This window comes from Anabrus simplex, chromosome 3 (genome assembly GCF_040414725.1).
Source record: "Anabrus simplex isolate iqAnaSimp1 chromosome 3, ASM4041472v1, whole genome shotgun sequence".
Taxonomy (NCBI): Eukaryota; Metazoa; Arthropoda; class Insecta; order Orthoptera; family Tettigoniidae; genus Anabrus; species Anabrus simplex.
Window position 1 is genome coordinate 498269484 of NC_090267.1, and position 15419 is coordinate 498284902.

General features: G+C 39.1%; 1 protein-coding gene across 1 annotated transcript in view; it reads right to left on the reverse strand.

Moving 5' to 3' along the window:
• Positions 1–242: 242 nt before the first annotated feature.
• Positions 243–15419, reverse strand: part of Mp20 (Muscle protein 20) — a 39415-nt gene continuing 24238 nt past the window's right edge. Inside the window, exons 3-4 of the mRNA XM_067143662.2 lie at positions 4254–4374; positions 243–830 (exon numbers count right to left, since the gene is read on the reverse strand). Of these exons, the coding sequence (XP_066999763.2) occupies positions 639–830; positions 4254–4374 (313 nt within the window). The 3' untranslated portion in view covers positions 243–638. The remainder of the gene's footprint in view (positions 831–4253; positions 4375–15419) is intronic.

The window sequence follows — 15419 nt, forward strand, 5'->3', positions numbered from 1 at the left end:
CTATGTTGTTAAAAAGTCTGAAAACAATTTATCGAATAGTTATAATTGTTTATTGATCCTATCAAATTTGTTTAAGTAGCATTTTTACTTGCCGAACCATAAATATTTAAATTTTACTAAATTTAATCTAGAGAAATGTGCACCTCTCCACTTAATATCCAACGACCATGAACGTTCACCACTGACTTAGAGTGAGAGAGATGATGCTGAAATAAGGTGTCTTGTTAAAATGTATAAATGAGTACACTCAAAACTCACAAATTTATTGGTTCTCACAGCAAACAGTTATTACATTTTTATGATAGTAATAAATTAAACGATCAGAGCATTGTCTTAAGCTAAAAGGTAAGATGACCTGTCAAACTTTAGGTTCTAGTACACAGAATATTATAATATACAGACACTCTGGGTATAGCATGATCCTTCTTTAGAGACAAGGGTTTACTGATGCCTACACACATGGACTATCTTAAATCATCCTCCAATGGGAGGGTCGATCGACTTATTTAAGTGGGTTCACGATCTAGTTGATGGTAGAATGTAGAACCAACTTGTTAGCTTTGTGTGCAATTTGTGATTTCTCTATATTTTTATTATCATTTTAGTTTTATTTACAAAATGTTGTTGCGGTGAGGTGTTCACTTGCCGAGCAGAATCTTACGGCCAGCCCCCATGTTCTGTCCTGCCTGAGTTGCGCCCTTGTTCTGTCCCGCCTGCAGACCAATGATAGTCTGGCCTGATTTTAGCTGCTCCTCGGTGAAGTCTCGCTTGCATTCTTCAGAGGGCTTGGGTCCTAGGTAAGGTCCCTGCCACTCGGGGTGCCGGTACGTCTGAAACAATGAGATCGAATTGTTGTCGATAACGTAGGAACACAGCAAATGGTCAAAGCCGGTTTAATAGATGTGGAGGGATGCAAAGTTTTCAAAGTAGTACTAGTAGTAGTATTTTTTCACTAATTTTGTTGTTTACATATTTGCAGCACTCTGATTCTTATATACATAACTCTTCTAATAACATTAATACTTCACCAAAATTAATCTTGTAACTAAGTCTTAAATTAAACTTGTAACTCTTTCACACATTAAATACATTATTATTATTATTATTATTATTATTATTATTATTATTATTATTATTATTATTATTATTATTATTATTATTATCATATAAAAATATAACACCAACCTCAACATAGTCGAGTCAAGGTATTAGTAAAATACCACGTAAGGTAAAACCTTGTGTGTGGTAATTTAGAATGTTAATTATATAGAAATAAACTTATTTAACAATGATGACTAAAGTGAGAGTATGAGTATGAGTGAATGATAGGTATGATCAAAAGCAAATCGTAGAGGATCCAATACAAATTGAATATGAAGTGATGTTTTCATTTAGTTATTCCTTCAATAACAGTTTTATTATCCTTTAAAAATGATTTTAGACGCTTCAGACTCATTTTCTGGCTTAATGAAGTTGCTTGTAAAAAATCTGAATGGACATTAAAGTATTTTGGAATTAAATACAAGGAATTGCGTTTTGTTATTCAACAAACAATGTTCTAGAACGATTCAATAACTGAGAAGCATTAATAGCGAAGTTTGGGCATAAATCATTAAATCATTAAAATCATTAAAAACTGAATTTTAGTTTTACCATAAGGGCCATATGACCTAAGCTCAAATAAACTGAAGCTGCCAATAAAAATCAAGAAGACAAGGCGTCCAAACCACGAACGATTTAAGTTGGGAGTGGGGGGTCATTTTTGTTTGGTAACTATTCTCTCAGAACAAATTAAGTAGAAACAAAAGTGGAAATAAAACTAAATTATTTATTCAATGAGCAGATGTGAAAATTATTAAAAAATGACGAAAACAAACATAATTCTATTAAGCCAAATTTGACGCAGACACATCAAAAGGGAGCGTAAGTTTCCTGAGTAACAAAGCACTTGAAATTCATATGCACTTGATTAATTCAGTCGAACACATAAAGCGAATCACAAGATCAACAGTATTGTTGTCATCGACTAGTTTGAATTCGAGTGTCTCTTGCGGACCGGGGCACTGGCTCTTGTTATATGATGAAAATATCAATTATTTTTATTTTGACCCCATATATATTTTAATTTTTTTATGTTTCCAAGTACGCATATTTTTTGGGAACGATCCGATTCTTGTAAGTACCTTTAATTAATAATTTTTAACAACTGAGCGATTTGGCCTTTTGATTAGGTGCCCCAGCTATAAACTTGCATTCGGGAAACAGTGGATTCGAACCACACCGTCGGCAGCCCTGAAGATGGTTTTCCGTGGTTTTCCATTTTCATACCAGTAAAATGCTGGAGCTTTACCTAATTAAAGCCACGGTCACTTACTCTCCACTCCTAGCCAATTCTAGACCTATCTGTGTCGGTGTGACGTAAAGAAAATTCTAAAAAAAACAAAAGCAACCTTTCATTTTGTGCTTTGGTTTCCATTTACCTTGTACACACGTTGAGTGCCGAGCCGATTGTAGCACACTATTCCACTGGTGCCAGGCTTGTTTTTGAATTGCATTCCGCTGGTGCCAAAGCAATTGTACGCGTTGTAGTCTGTTTATATAATATTGGGATATATTTATATGATGTACTAAGTAAATTTTATCTCACCATACCATGGTCATGTGTGACGCCATATGGTGTCACATCAATTTTTAGGAAAGATAAAATATAGCGTGACGCCATATGGTGTCACAGAATTTTTTGACATGGAATGTGCAATACGAATTTCAAATACGAGATATTTATTTGCTAATTCAAATTAACGCAATATTTATGAAAACCTAGTAAAATGCAAAACAAGTACTTATATTATATTACATATTGTTGATAACAGTTTTCTGATAACTCTAAACATTGAAAATATGCATCTCGGCACGCCCGAGTTCTTGTTACTCGTTGTAATTTTTCAAACCTTATTGGCATCGTTGTTCAAACATCGTCCTTTGTACACTTGTTTCATGTGCTGTTTTCATATTTACGTTTTGCACATCTGATCGGGAAGTTAAGGGGAACGCGTTAACCTTACGCTACCTGGCTGCTGGCGCAGCTCGACGCAGCCCGGTTGGTTCACGTCCGCTGCTTCGCTCCGCCCTACCTCTCCGCCACACCCCGATACTCCCGCGGCACTTCTAATTTTATGACTATTTATTTGTTCAATTTTGGCGTTTAAACTTGCGCTGGGTACATGCAGTTTTCACCTTAGCATTCTACTGTCTCCCACGAATATTCCTACCAAATTTCAACCGAATCCGAGTGTAACACATGTATGTGTTCCCTCGTAAGATTATTACCAATATCTTCCATTTTTTTATATTTTTGCACAACTATATAAACTGAGTGATAATACGTACGTAAACGAGGAATAAACAATGCCTGGCGCGCTTTCACCTGTGACAACGACCACAGGCCACTCAGTGGCTTCGGAAGAATACTGTGGCGCCATATGGTGGCATACAGTAAAAATACATAGCTGGAATAGACCCTGAAGTTCGTCCTTCACGTAGTACCAATTTTACGCGCATAGATGTCACAGCTGATTATCTACGGCGCATCGCCTGAAACTCAACTGTGCCGCCATATGGCGTCACGCCAACTCTGATTTCAAGAACGGTGTGCCGCCATATGGCGTCACGCCATCTCAAATTTGAAGACCACCGTGACGCCATATGGCGGCACGTGGCACCCAACGTGTTAATTGTGTATAATTGTTATACATTTGTGAGGTGTTTCTCTCTTTCGCAGTAAAATATGCCTCACATCATTTAAACTAGTTACTTGCCACTTTCTCTAATTCCTGGTTCGGTAATAGACTGTATTGCACGAGATTTTAGGCCTTCGGTTCCTCTATCGTAAGTAAGGGGTTTGGAGTTTACTTCGGTAAACTTTGCCCTTTAGGGTTCCCCAAAGATAATAATCACAGTGGAGTTTGAAGGAATTCTACAGTCGGGATATTTATGAGTTAATCTCCGAATGCACTTTCTTTAGCTATCATTTTTAAAGCAAAGCTCCTGCAAATAATTTCACTGTTCAGGCGAATTGTTCATTTACCAAACGCGTACCTAAAACACAATAATACAGAAGCAATATCCGCACACACGTTCTCAGAAGCAACTAACTGCTGGAATGTTTTGTATGGTAGAGGGAGCAGAAATCGGCCTGCGGCTGAATGTTGAGGGATTTTATGCGTTAAATGAGATCGGTGTGAGACACTTACCGTCCTGCCAAGGGCGAACAGGGTTGTTGTGACCTGGGCGATATCCTTCTTCTCCCACAAGTCGACGGTCTGGAAGACGTCTACGTCAGCGACACCGTAATCTTTCAACGCCTTCTGGAACCTGCATGAGAAAAGAAAAACAAACTATTTCAAGTCGGTGTTCTTACTTTACACTACATAAATATCTGAAATCGTTACAGCGAAGGGCTGCAAGGTGAGAATGATTGAGAAACTACGGTGGGAGACAGTGGAGGCCAGCAGTTCAATCTGTACGAATAAGTCAGTTCCGGGGCGGGAGGAGTTAATGGTTGACAAGAAAAGTCGAGGACCAATCAGTCGCGTAAAGTAAAAGGTCGACAGCAAAAAATTAACTATGATAAATATTCGAAAACCGGGGATTTCAAAATGGGAATGTGGGAACATTTCAAGGAAATCCCCTAATATCCTAAATTTTTTTATGTGTAGGCCTGTGTGATAATGTTTGTTTTTACAATGTTAAGCTAGTAGTAAGTAATTGTGCCGGCTCCGTGGTGTAGGGGTAGCGTCCCTGCCTCTTAGCTGGCGGCCCCGGGTTCGAATCCCGGCCAGGTCAGGGACTTTTGCCTGAACCTGAGGGCTGGTTCGAGGTCCACTCAGCCTACGTGATTAGAATTGAGAAGCTATCTGATGGTGAGATAGCGGCCCCGATCTAGAAAGCCAAGAATAACGACCGAGAGGATTCGTCGTGCTGACCACACGAAATCTCGTAATTTGCAGGCCTTCGGGCTGAGCAGCGGTCGCTTTGTAGGCCAAGGCCCTTCAAAGGCTGTAGTGCCATGGGATTTGGTTTTAGTAAGTAATTGTACTGCTCATTCTACTGAAAACGTAGTGTTATTGTCTTAGAATTATTCAAGGTATCTGTTTATTTGTATGTGACTGTCTTGTAATTATTATGCTAAGCTATAAGTAATGGATATTTCTTTTGCAAATTTTGGGTGATTTCCTGATTGACTACCGTATAATTATGTTGCAAGAAATCAGCTCGTCGCCATAAGACCTATCTGTGTCGGTGCGACGTAAAGCCCCTAGCAAAAAAAAAAAAAAAATCAGCTTGATTTCCCGTATCAAATCTTATTTACATTGAAGCAATGACAGTGAATTTCCACCTTTTTGATACTTCAGCAAACCAATTATTGTAATCAATTTATCGGACATGTTTGGTTCCATTTGAAATATCCTCAGCTATATTACAACGCTTAGGTGAAATTAAAAAATATATTATCTTCTTAAAACATCTTAATGATTACCTTGTTTTGCTTAAAATCTATGTGAATTTAAAAAATTAATATAATTAAAATCAATGTGGACGGTTCAATGGGGCTGTGGAATGGGAAGGAAAATGGATTTACCTATTTTAACCAATTTTAACCTATTCATTTCAACAGATGTTAAAATATGTTTTTGTTCTCAGCACTTTTCCACTATGATTTTCTAGTTGCCTACTAAAAAAAGTTTTGAAAATTGATTTTTCTTTGTCACTGTTCTATTTTTCACAAGGATGTTCTCTTCAATAGCTCTCTCCAATGCGAAAGTTGTTTATCTTAATGTTATAAAAGTGTCTCTTGAACTCAGTTAATGCAGAATCCATGAATCTGGTTGCTGCCATACTGTTATTAAAAGAGCTTCCCCGAAATCTTGTTGTTGATGACAAATCTACTGAGTCCTTGGAGGATGCAGCCTTCCGTCTTGTGAAGTACTGATCAAACAGGTGGAAATTTACTGTTATTGATTCAGTGTATATAATTATGTTGCACTTCTTGTAAGGAAATATTTTACGTTATAACGTAGACTTACGTTCCTCGCCAACGGGTTCATGGAAGGAAAACTATTAAGACGCTTTTAGTGTTTTGGGTAGAACGCGTAAATCGTCCAGAGTATTTAACTTACTATCGTGTTTAATGTCTTAATTGACAGATGAAAGATGATGATACTTGTTGCCAATAACAAAAAACAAAACAAAAGGATTGATAATATGAATCTTGGTCTTCATGAAACAGCGTTTCAAAGTAAGGCAAAATTTGTGCTAAATATGTCACGTCACACTCAAACTCTGTTATAAGAAGGCGCTGTGCTGACTCGCGCGCTAAGGTGGAGGTTAGCTGTCGTTGTGAATACATCGTGGTCAGTTTCTATTAAGAGAGAGTTACAAAAGGGACAACCTACAAACAGTATTTTTTCTCTAAATTTTGTGTGTTCTGTGCCGTTGTTTCTTATTGTTAAGCTACTCGTTTTACATTCCTTGAGATATTGCTTTATTTGTTGCTGTTATGTAATCGACATTTAAATTTAGTTTCACTGCTTACTATTGTAAACAGGCATTGCCACCGGGATATCTCCAAAGCACCATGTATTTGACAATAATACGAGGGCTGATCAACAAAGACTGAGACGGATTTTTTCCTGTAGTTTCCGTGATAGTTTCCTTTCTGTTACATAAATATTTGAAAAGAGAGGGTTTTTATGTATGATGTCCGTAGGCGCCAGCACTCTCGTATCGGTATTTTTTTAGTAACGCTCTATCTTGTAGACGCTACGTGCATTTCACATACAAGGCAATGCGTGCAGTTCCCCCTCACACTACTGTTACTACATGTCAGTAATGGCTACACTGAGGAAGCACATTGCAAAGAAACGACCAGAGCTGTCCCGGACTGGGTGGCGACTTTTGCTATTTGCTTTACGTCGCACCGACACAGATAGGTCTTATGGCGACGATGGGACAGGAAAGGCCTAAGAATTTGAAGGAAGCGACCGTGGCCTTAATTAAGGTGAAAATGGAAAACCATCTTCAGGGCTGCCAACAGTGCGGCTCGAACCCACTATCTCCCGATTACTGGATACTGGATACTGGCCGCACTTAAGCGACTGCAGCTATCGAGCTCGGTGGTGGCAACTTCATCATGACAATGCACGGCCTCACGTCGCAAATCAAGACATGCATTTTCTGGCTCGATTCAACATTACCTGTGTACCGCATCCACCTTATAGCCAAGATCTTGCACCCTGTGATTTTTTTATTCCCATCACTAAAGGAAAAGCTTAGGGGCATTCGATTTGAGAACTCTGAAGCAGTGCTCAAGAAAAGTGACGCGATTCTCAAGGACCTGACAAAGAATGGTCTGCAGCATGTGTTCAAGGACTGGCAGAGGCACTATAAAAAGTGCATTGAAATAGGAGGGAACTACTTTGAAAAATATCATGTAAACATTGCAATGGATTAATAAACATCTGTAAAAAATCAGTCTCATTCTTAATTGATCAGCCTTCGTAATATTAATAATAATAATAATAATAATAATAATAATAATAATAATAATAATAATAATAATAATAATTAAAATTAGACTCTGGATATTTAGACAGGAAATGGTTAGAATGAAAACTAATTTGGTTATTAAAAAGTGTCGACTAGCCCACTCTTCCGTAATGTAGAGAGAGTAACATAACATCTAGGGGTTATAACAGGCCGGCCACTAAAGTGTATGCAAATCTCACTGCAGAAATGTTCTGCGGGCTAGTGTATACTTGTTCCTCGCTTTACTAAGTTCGTATTCTAACCTATTAATATATAAACATCTGGTATCTTATAATAATAATAATAATAATAATAATAATAATAATAATAATAATAATAATAATAATAATAATAATAATAATACTCAAACTAAAAATATTTTTCGATTAATTTGTCTATTTTAGTGTAAAACAGTACATTATGCAATAAGCCTATAATGACAATAATTATAAAATAAGCGATGCCAGTTTTATAATTTCCCTATGAGTGTCTTAATTACCATTATAGGCGAGTTGAATACGACTGTTTATGCTCGACAATAATTATTACCCTATTTTTTTCCATAAATTTCTGTCGAGATGTCGCTTGACAGTTGAGTTTAGTGAACAGGCACAGAGCGCATGCGCTGGGTTATTGATCTTCCGTGACTGGATCCGAGAGCTTCACAATGTCATATGTTTTCAGAGCTTTGATAGAAGGTTGTGGAATATTGGAAGTAGAAGGTGCATTGATGTTATTACGTGTGTCCGACATGTTTGATTTTGCTATCCTTACCTAATTGGTCAAGCAGTTGTATAATAATGTAAATATGAACTCTGATTGGTGGAGAACCTATATCATAATGTAAATATGAACTCTGATTGGTGGAGAATTTGTATCATAATGCAACCAATGCTTTTATATCCTTAATCTAGTTCTAATTTCTACTGTAGGATGAGTAGACCCCAGAGTTCTGGGGTTTCACGATCAGTATTTTGTCTCTAAATTTCTCCTTCTCACATCTAGTTCACAAATTCACCGTCATACATCGAAGTCGCTAACTTGTATACAAATAATGTAAGCATGAAACTAACGAAGCTGACATGATGACATGGAAGCACCCTGCTAACACCGTGCAATTACTTAACGACATGTCGTTACGTCCTCAACTAATTTAATGATGAAATTATTATTATTATTATTACTATGATTATTTTTATCTATATATATATAGAACGCTAATGTGTATGTTTCACAAAACTCAAGCTCTTAGACCAGAGGGAGTTAAAAAGTGCGATCAAAATAATCCAATCGTCCCAAGTTACAGGAACATTTTTACATTTCTTAAAAAGTGGACAGAAATGTATTTATTTTAAAGATCAAGTCATTAAATGTTTACTCCAATAACTGAAGGCGAATGCTTACCGTAACCCGCAATACATTCTGTACTAGCAGGTTGCTAAGCGAGTAACACTTCTATTAATCATTACTACCTGTCAAGCCAGAGAGTATACACTTCCTCTGATGACGAAAGAATACTATTCTTTGCTAGATACTCTTTGATTCTCTGACCTTCCTCAGCTTCTAAATATTCCCAACAGATGGCAGAATGTTCCTAATAACTTACATGCTGCTACGTACGTACAGACGGCAAGGTATCAAGTCGACTAGCCTTCGGTATGACCATTAATAAAACGCAGGACAAACGCTTGAAAAAGTGGGTTTCTACTTATCCGAACCAGTATTCAGCCACGTTGCTCTATCTCGGGCAAGATCGTTTGAAAATGTTAAGATCCGGATACGGCCGAAGCACAGTGAACACTGGGTGGAAGGAAGTGTTATAAACTACGTTAAGAAAGAATCATTTACTATGTTCTGGTATTAAATGTTCATGAAACTATTGAAAAGGGCAGGCAAAACAATATGATTTCGACAGGCATAACAAGACGAGTTATCTGACCTATTTATAATAATAATAATTATTATTATTTTACTTCAGAATCGTCCTTGAGCATTTACAGGCTGCCGTAATAACACAGAGTACCGAATATATTCAAATATTTGTATTGAGGTACTAAGTATTTTGTTGTGTCATTTAAAAGTAATGCCCATGTTCATGGTTCCTAAATTTGCAAATAGAACCTCGGAGTGCAAATAAAGCAATTGGTGTAATATAGTCCTTGGTTAGGCAGAACAGTTTTAAGATATCAACAAAGAATTTAGGAAAAAGTCTCTATCGCTCCTAAAATTAAACCAATGGCTGTCATGAACATGAGGTGGTAAGTATTCAATAGTAGGCTCGTAGATAGGCCTCTTTCCTGCGTCAGCTTGTTGAGGCTCTCGAATGTGATAGTGGTATCTATAATGGATCCATTATTTTAGACAATAATTATAGCCGACCCTCTTTGACACACAATAACATTTAAATTCCTTCGAACGTATTCCGTTTGAAGACTGACTTAGATGATGTAAAATAATCAGTAGAGTACTTTTCTTGTTGCCACCACTTAGCTTGCAGCTCTTATCTCGTTTAGCCTAATGCAATATTCTTCTCGCAGATATATCATCCATAAAGGGGTGACTATATTTAATATGCCACGTTCTGCGTTGGGGTATGAGCTGGTGTCCTAAATCAATACCTCTACCAAAGCAGGTACGGTTTAAATTTCACACACATTGCATGTGATATTTTCGATGTGCCACCTGGATTATTGTTAAAACGTATTATTCTTAAATTTGATTTACATCGCACCGACGCAGATAGATCTACTGGCGTCGATGAGATAGGGAAAGGCGAGGTACAGCCCCGGAATTTGACTGGTGTGTAAATGGGAAACCACAGAAAACGATCTTCATGGCTGCCGACAGGCGGGTTCGGACTCACTATCTTCCGAATGCAAGATCACTTATTTGTTTATGTACTGCGTAGAATTAGAATTAAAAGTTCATGGATTCATCTCTTATTCGTAAATGTATCGAAAGTTCAAACGAATGGCTGCAATATGTGCTGTGTCCTTTATTTGTACAATGCATTTTTTGTGGTGGTAACTTTGGAATATTTCGTATTACTTCCCAAGGATTTTTTCAGGTATTCTTTTTCTCAGTGTAAACAGATGCACAAATGAAGGGATAAGCAAACTTTCTTAGCAAGTAGGCTACATGGTACGGGTCGTAACCAAGCAAATCAGCGTGTTCGTCAACGTGATTGTTGATATTGTTATCCGAATATTTGCAACCACAATACGTGACTTTAAATTAAAAAAAGGTCAGTTGCTTTAGTCACGACCGCCAATGTCATTCGCAATTACGCTTCGTGAAAGTCGCTCAAGTATGAGGTGGCAAATCTATTTTTTTTTTTTTTTTGCTAGTTGTTTTACGTCGCACCGACATAGATAGGTCTTACGGCGACGATGGGACAGTAAAGGGCTAGGAGTGGGAAGGAAGCGGCCGTGGCCTTAATTAAGGTACAGCCCCAGCATTTGCCTGGTGTGAAAATGGGAAACCACGGAAAACCAATTTCAGGGCTGCCGACAGTGGGGTTCGAACCTACTATCTCCCGAATACTGGATACTGGCCGCACTTAAGCGACTTCAGCTATCGAGCTCGGTAGGTGACAAATCGATCGCCTATTACCCCTAAACATTTCAATCGCCTCCGACGGGTTTGAACATTGCTTCTGAAGGTCGACATTGATCTACACAAATGGGTATCTAAGAAAGATTCTTCGGTTTCGAATTTAAGCATTAATTTTGGTGGTTGAACTGAGAGTCTTGATAGTGGCCTGTTCAGCCAGACAGTGAAGTGCGTATAGAAAATACAGTGGAATGTGGCGATTACGGGTTGTTAGAAATCGAAGGTTTTGAGTGTGGATTCACAAGCTTCAAAACATTAAAATTCACCTCTGGAGTTGTTTCCAAGCATTTACGGTATACCTAAGTGTTATATGATACTTGATAAACTAACGGTGTTCTAGAAAGATGGTATTAATACAGTAATGAAAAACCTGATAGGTAACGTAGTTAAGTAAATAATTAAGAAGTCTGAAGAGGGTATTAAGGATACCAGTGTTCACGGAATTAAAGATAGAAGACGGGCTCATTTAAACGTATCATCATTCATCGGATGCGAAGGGAATTTATGTAACAATGTTATACCTTCAACGACCTTACATCTCATATTACTTTTGGGAAACACTGCAAATTGGCACATTTCTCTGAAGAAAGGTTGCTTGAGGAAACTATTAAGATAAAGCCTTCTTATTTTATTTAGTATGCGACAATAATGACCATCGCAAAACCGTGTAAGGTTTTAAACGTTTCTTGTTTCTACTGGCTAGAGGGGGTTGGGGTGAGGTATGGTTGGTGAGGGGAGGTAGTCCAAGCAGTATCCTGAACACGACACACATTGCTTAGAACTATGTGCAGCCTTGGAGGGGAGGGCGACCCGCGAAAATCACAGCTCTGTTCAAGTTCTATTTAGCAGAGGGGAGTGTCCAGTGCCTATCGACCCCTCAAAAGTTTCGTGATTTATTTTCTTCTACACTAATTGAGATAGGAGTAAATTTTGAAGATGCTTGCTTACAATACTATTTTCGACCACCACTTCAAATGACGTAACTTATTTCATTCACACACTGTATAAACAAATGATCGAAATTGGTGGTTTCAAAGCAACCAATAAAGCTTACACTGACGTTAAAGTATTTTATAGAACTGATGTACTCTGGAACCTGTAATATTGAAACCTGTTTGCCCCATCTTCATTTGTTGATAGGAGTTGAATATTTTCAGAAACAAGGGAATAGAGTTGTAGAGAAATCAACTTCACGCTGGAAGTGGGCATATTACACTTTTTCTACAATTTTATTTTACGTCGCAACGACACAGAGAGGTATTATGGTGACGATGGGATGGGAAAGGGATAGGGGTTTGAACCGACTATCTTCCGAATTCAAGCTCAGAACTGCGTAATCCTAACCGCACGGCCAACTTGCTCGGCGGGTATAAAATAAGACTATATACACCTTCTTCTGAAAAATACCTTATTTCACAGTCACCATCTACTATGTACTATCTCGCTAGGTATCAAGGACGTGGGCCTTGACGTTGTCAGGATGTATTTGTGCAATCTGATTATTGTCCTTTACATATGTGCTTCATGGATTTCTACATCAGAAATTACAAACATGTTTCAGCATGTGTAAGGATAGCAGAAATTTGTAGAATAATCATTACTTATAAGTGAGTTTCCTCTCATATTAATTACTATAACATATGCAGTTTCTTTTCAGTGTTTACATTGAACAAGCGGTAAAGGAAACCAAAGAGGGGTTTGGGAAGGAAATCACAATCCAAGGAGAGGAAATCAAAACTGTGATGTTTGCTAATGACACTGCTATTTTATCTGACGTCTGTAGAACATGTGGAGAAATTGCTCAATGGTATGGACAAAGTCTTCGAGAAAGAATACAAGATGAAAGTAAATAAGTCCAAAACAAAAGTAATGGAGTGGAGTCAAACACATCGCGAGTGTTTCTTGTAAGTCAGAACACTGATCACACATGCTGAGCCGGGGTTTAATTGCGTTACGGTGCCAGTTCCTTTTACTCCTTCTGCGGCCAACGATAAGCGATCTATTCATGCACATGGTAGTCATATTAAATGGTGCTTTCAGATATCTTGAACTTTGTATCAACTAAAAGTTTATTAAACATTTCTACTTATTTTGAAACCAGTATTTAATGATATGTACCTTGTATTTCAACATCGCTCGACTCAGTCCGGCTGTATTGCTAAATGGTTAGCGTGCTGGCGTTTGGTCACAGGTGCCCCGGGTTCGATTCCCGGCCGGGTTGGGAATTTTAACCATCATTGGTTAATTTCCCTGACACGGGCTGGGTACATGTGTTGTCTTCATCATCATTTCATCCTCATCACGATACGCAGGTCGCCTAAGGGAGTCAAATCAAAAGACCTGCACCTGGCAAGCCAAACCCGTCCTGGGATCTCCCGGCACTAAAAGCCATACGCCATTTCATTTCATCGCTGGATTCAACGATTCGTAGCGTAGTTGCCCAGGTTGAAAGGTTCAATTGTCGTTTAATAGTGCCTACATACACGGATCGCCTCATTGTATAGGTACTGGCAACTCCCTTCCAGCGCCGAAAATCTGCCATCTCTAGGGAGCAAATTGTTATTATTATTATTATTATTATTATTATTATTATTATTATTCACTTTACGTCGCACCATCACAGACAGGTCTTATGGCGACGATGGTACAAGAGAGAGGAAAGGAAGTGACCGACCGTGGCCTAAATTAACGTATAGCTCGAGCATTTTCCTGGTGTGAAAATGGGAAACCACCTTCAGAGCTGCGGATGGTGGGATTCAAACCCACTATCTCCCGAATGCAAACTCACATCTGCGCGACCCTAACCGCACGACCAAGGCATTCGGTATTTACAATTTCCTTTAGGTCGCGCCAACAGAGGTAGAACTTATAGCGGCGACGGGACAGAAAAGGGCTAGGAGTGCGATACAAGCGATTTGGGCCCGAGCATTTTCCTGGTGTGAAAATGGAGCACAATTTTCATGGGTGCCGACAATAGACTTTGAACCCACCATCTCCCGAATGCAAGATGAGAGTTACGAGCTCGAACCTGGCTGCCACACGGTAGGTATAATTATTATTAGGTATGGCGCTTTAATACCGTAATATTGCACAACTGACATTCTCGTCTAGAGATATCATTTCTCGCTGTCTATTTTTTCTTTCTTCTTTCTTAATCTGCTTACCCTCCAGGGTTGGTTTTTCCCTCGGACTCAGCGAGGGATCCCACCTCTACCGCCTCAAGGGCAGTGTCCTGGAGCTTCAGACTCTGGGTCGGGGATACAACTAGAGAGAATGACCAGTACCTCGCCCAGGCGGCCTCACCTGCTATGCTGAGCAGGGGCCTTGTCGGGGGATGGGAAGATTGAAGGGATGGACAAGAAATAGGGAAGGAAGCGGCCGTGGTCTTAAGTTAGGTACCATCCCGGCATTTGCCTGGAGGAGAAGTGGGAAACCAAGGAAAACCACTTCCAGGATGGCTGAGGTGTGAATCGAACCCACTTCTATTTAGTTGACCTCCCGAGGCTGAGTGAACCCCGTTCCAGCCCTCGTACCACTTTTCAAATTTCGTGGCAGAGCCGGGAATCGAACCCGGGCCTCCGGGGATGGCAGCTAATCATACTAACCACTACACCACAGAGGCGGACGGTATGGCGTTTTAATATCGTAATATTGCACAACTGACATTCTCGTCTAGGGATATCATTTTGTCGCTGCCTATTTTTTCGAAACTTCTTCTACGCATCTGCGACTGTTAAGTGCTCTTCGCCAATTAACGGCCTCACTCAATTATCACAGCTGTGTGCCAAGACATTTGCTGGCAGATGTCCCATTATCTGCGAGCTGATCATTGAGCGATACAATGGCAATTAACACATCAACTAAAAGGCGAGAGTTACTCAGTAGATCTGCGGGCAAGTGGTTGCATACCGCAGTGCACTTGACTGATGTGACAATACCTCATGCGTGCATTTGTACGGATTTTGCGTTGTTAGTGCCATTAGATTCAGAATTTTAAGCTGCATACTAATGAATAATGTTATTCGCTTTGCATTCCACTAACTAGCTACGTTTACGGCTTTCGGAGACGCCGAGATGCCGGAATTTAGTCCCACAGGAGTTCTTTTACGTGCCAGTAAATCTACCGACACGAGGCTGATGTATTTGAATACCTTCTCAACCATCTTAGTCCCTCAGCCCGACAAGCTGGATACTAATGCAATATATATTAGGGGCAGAAA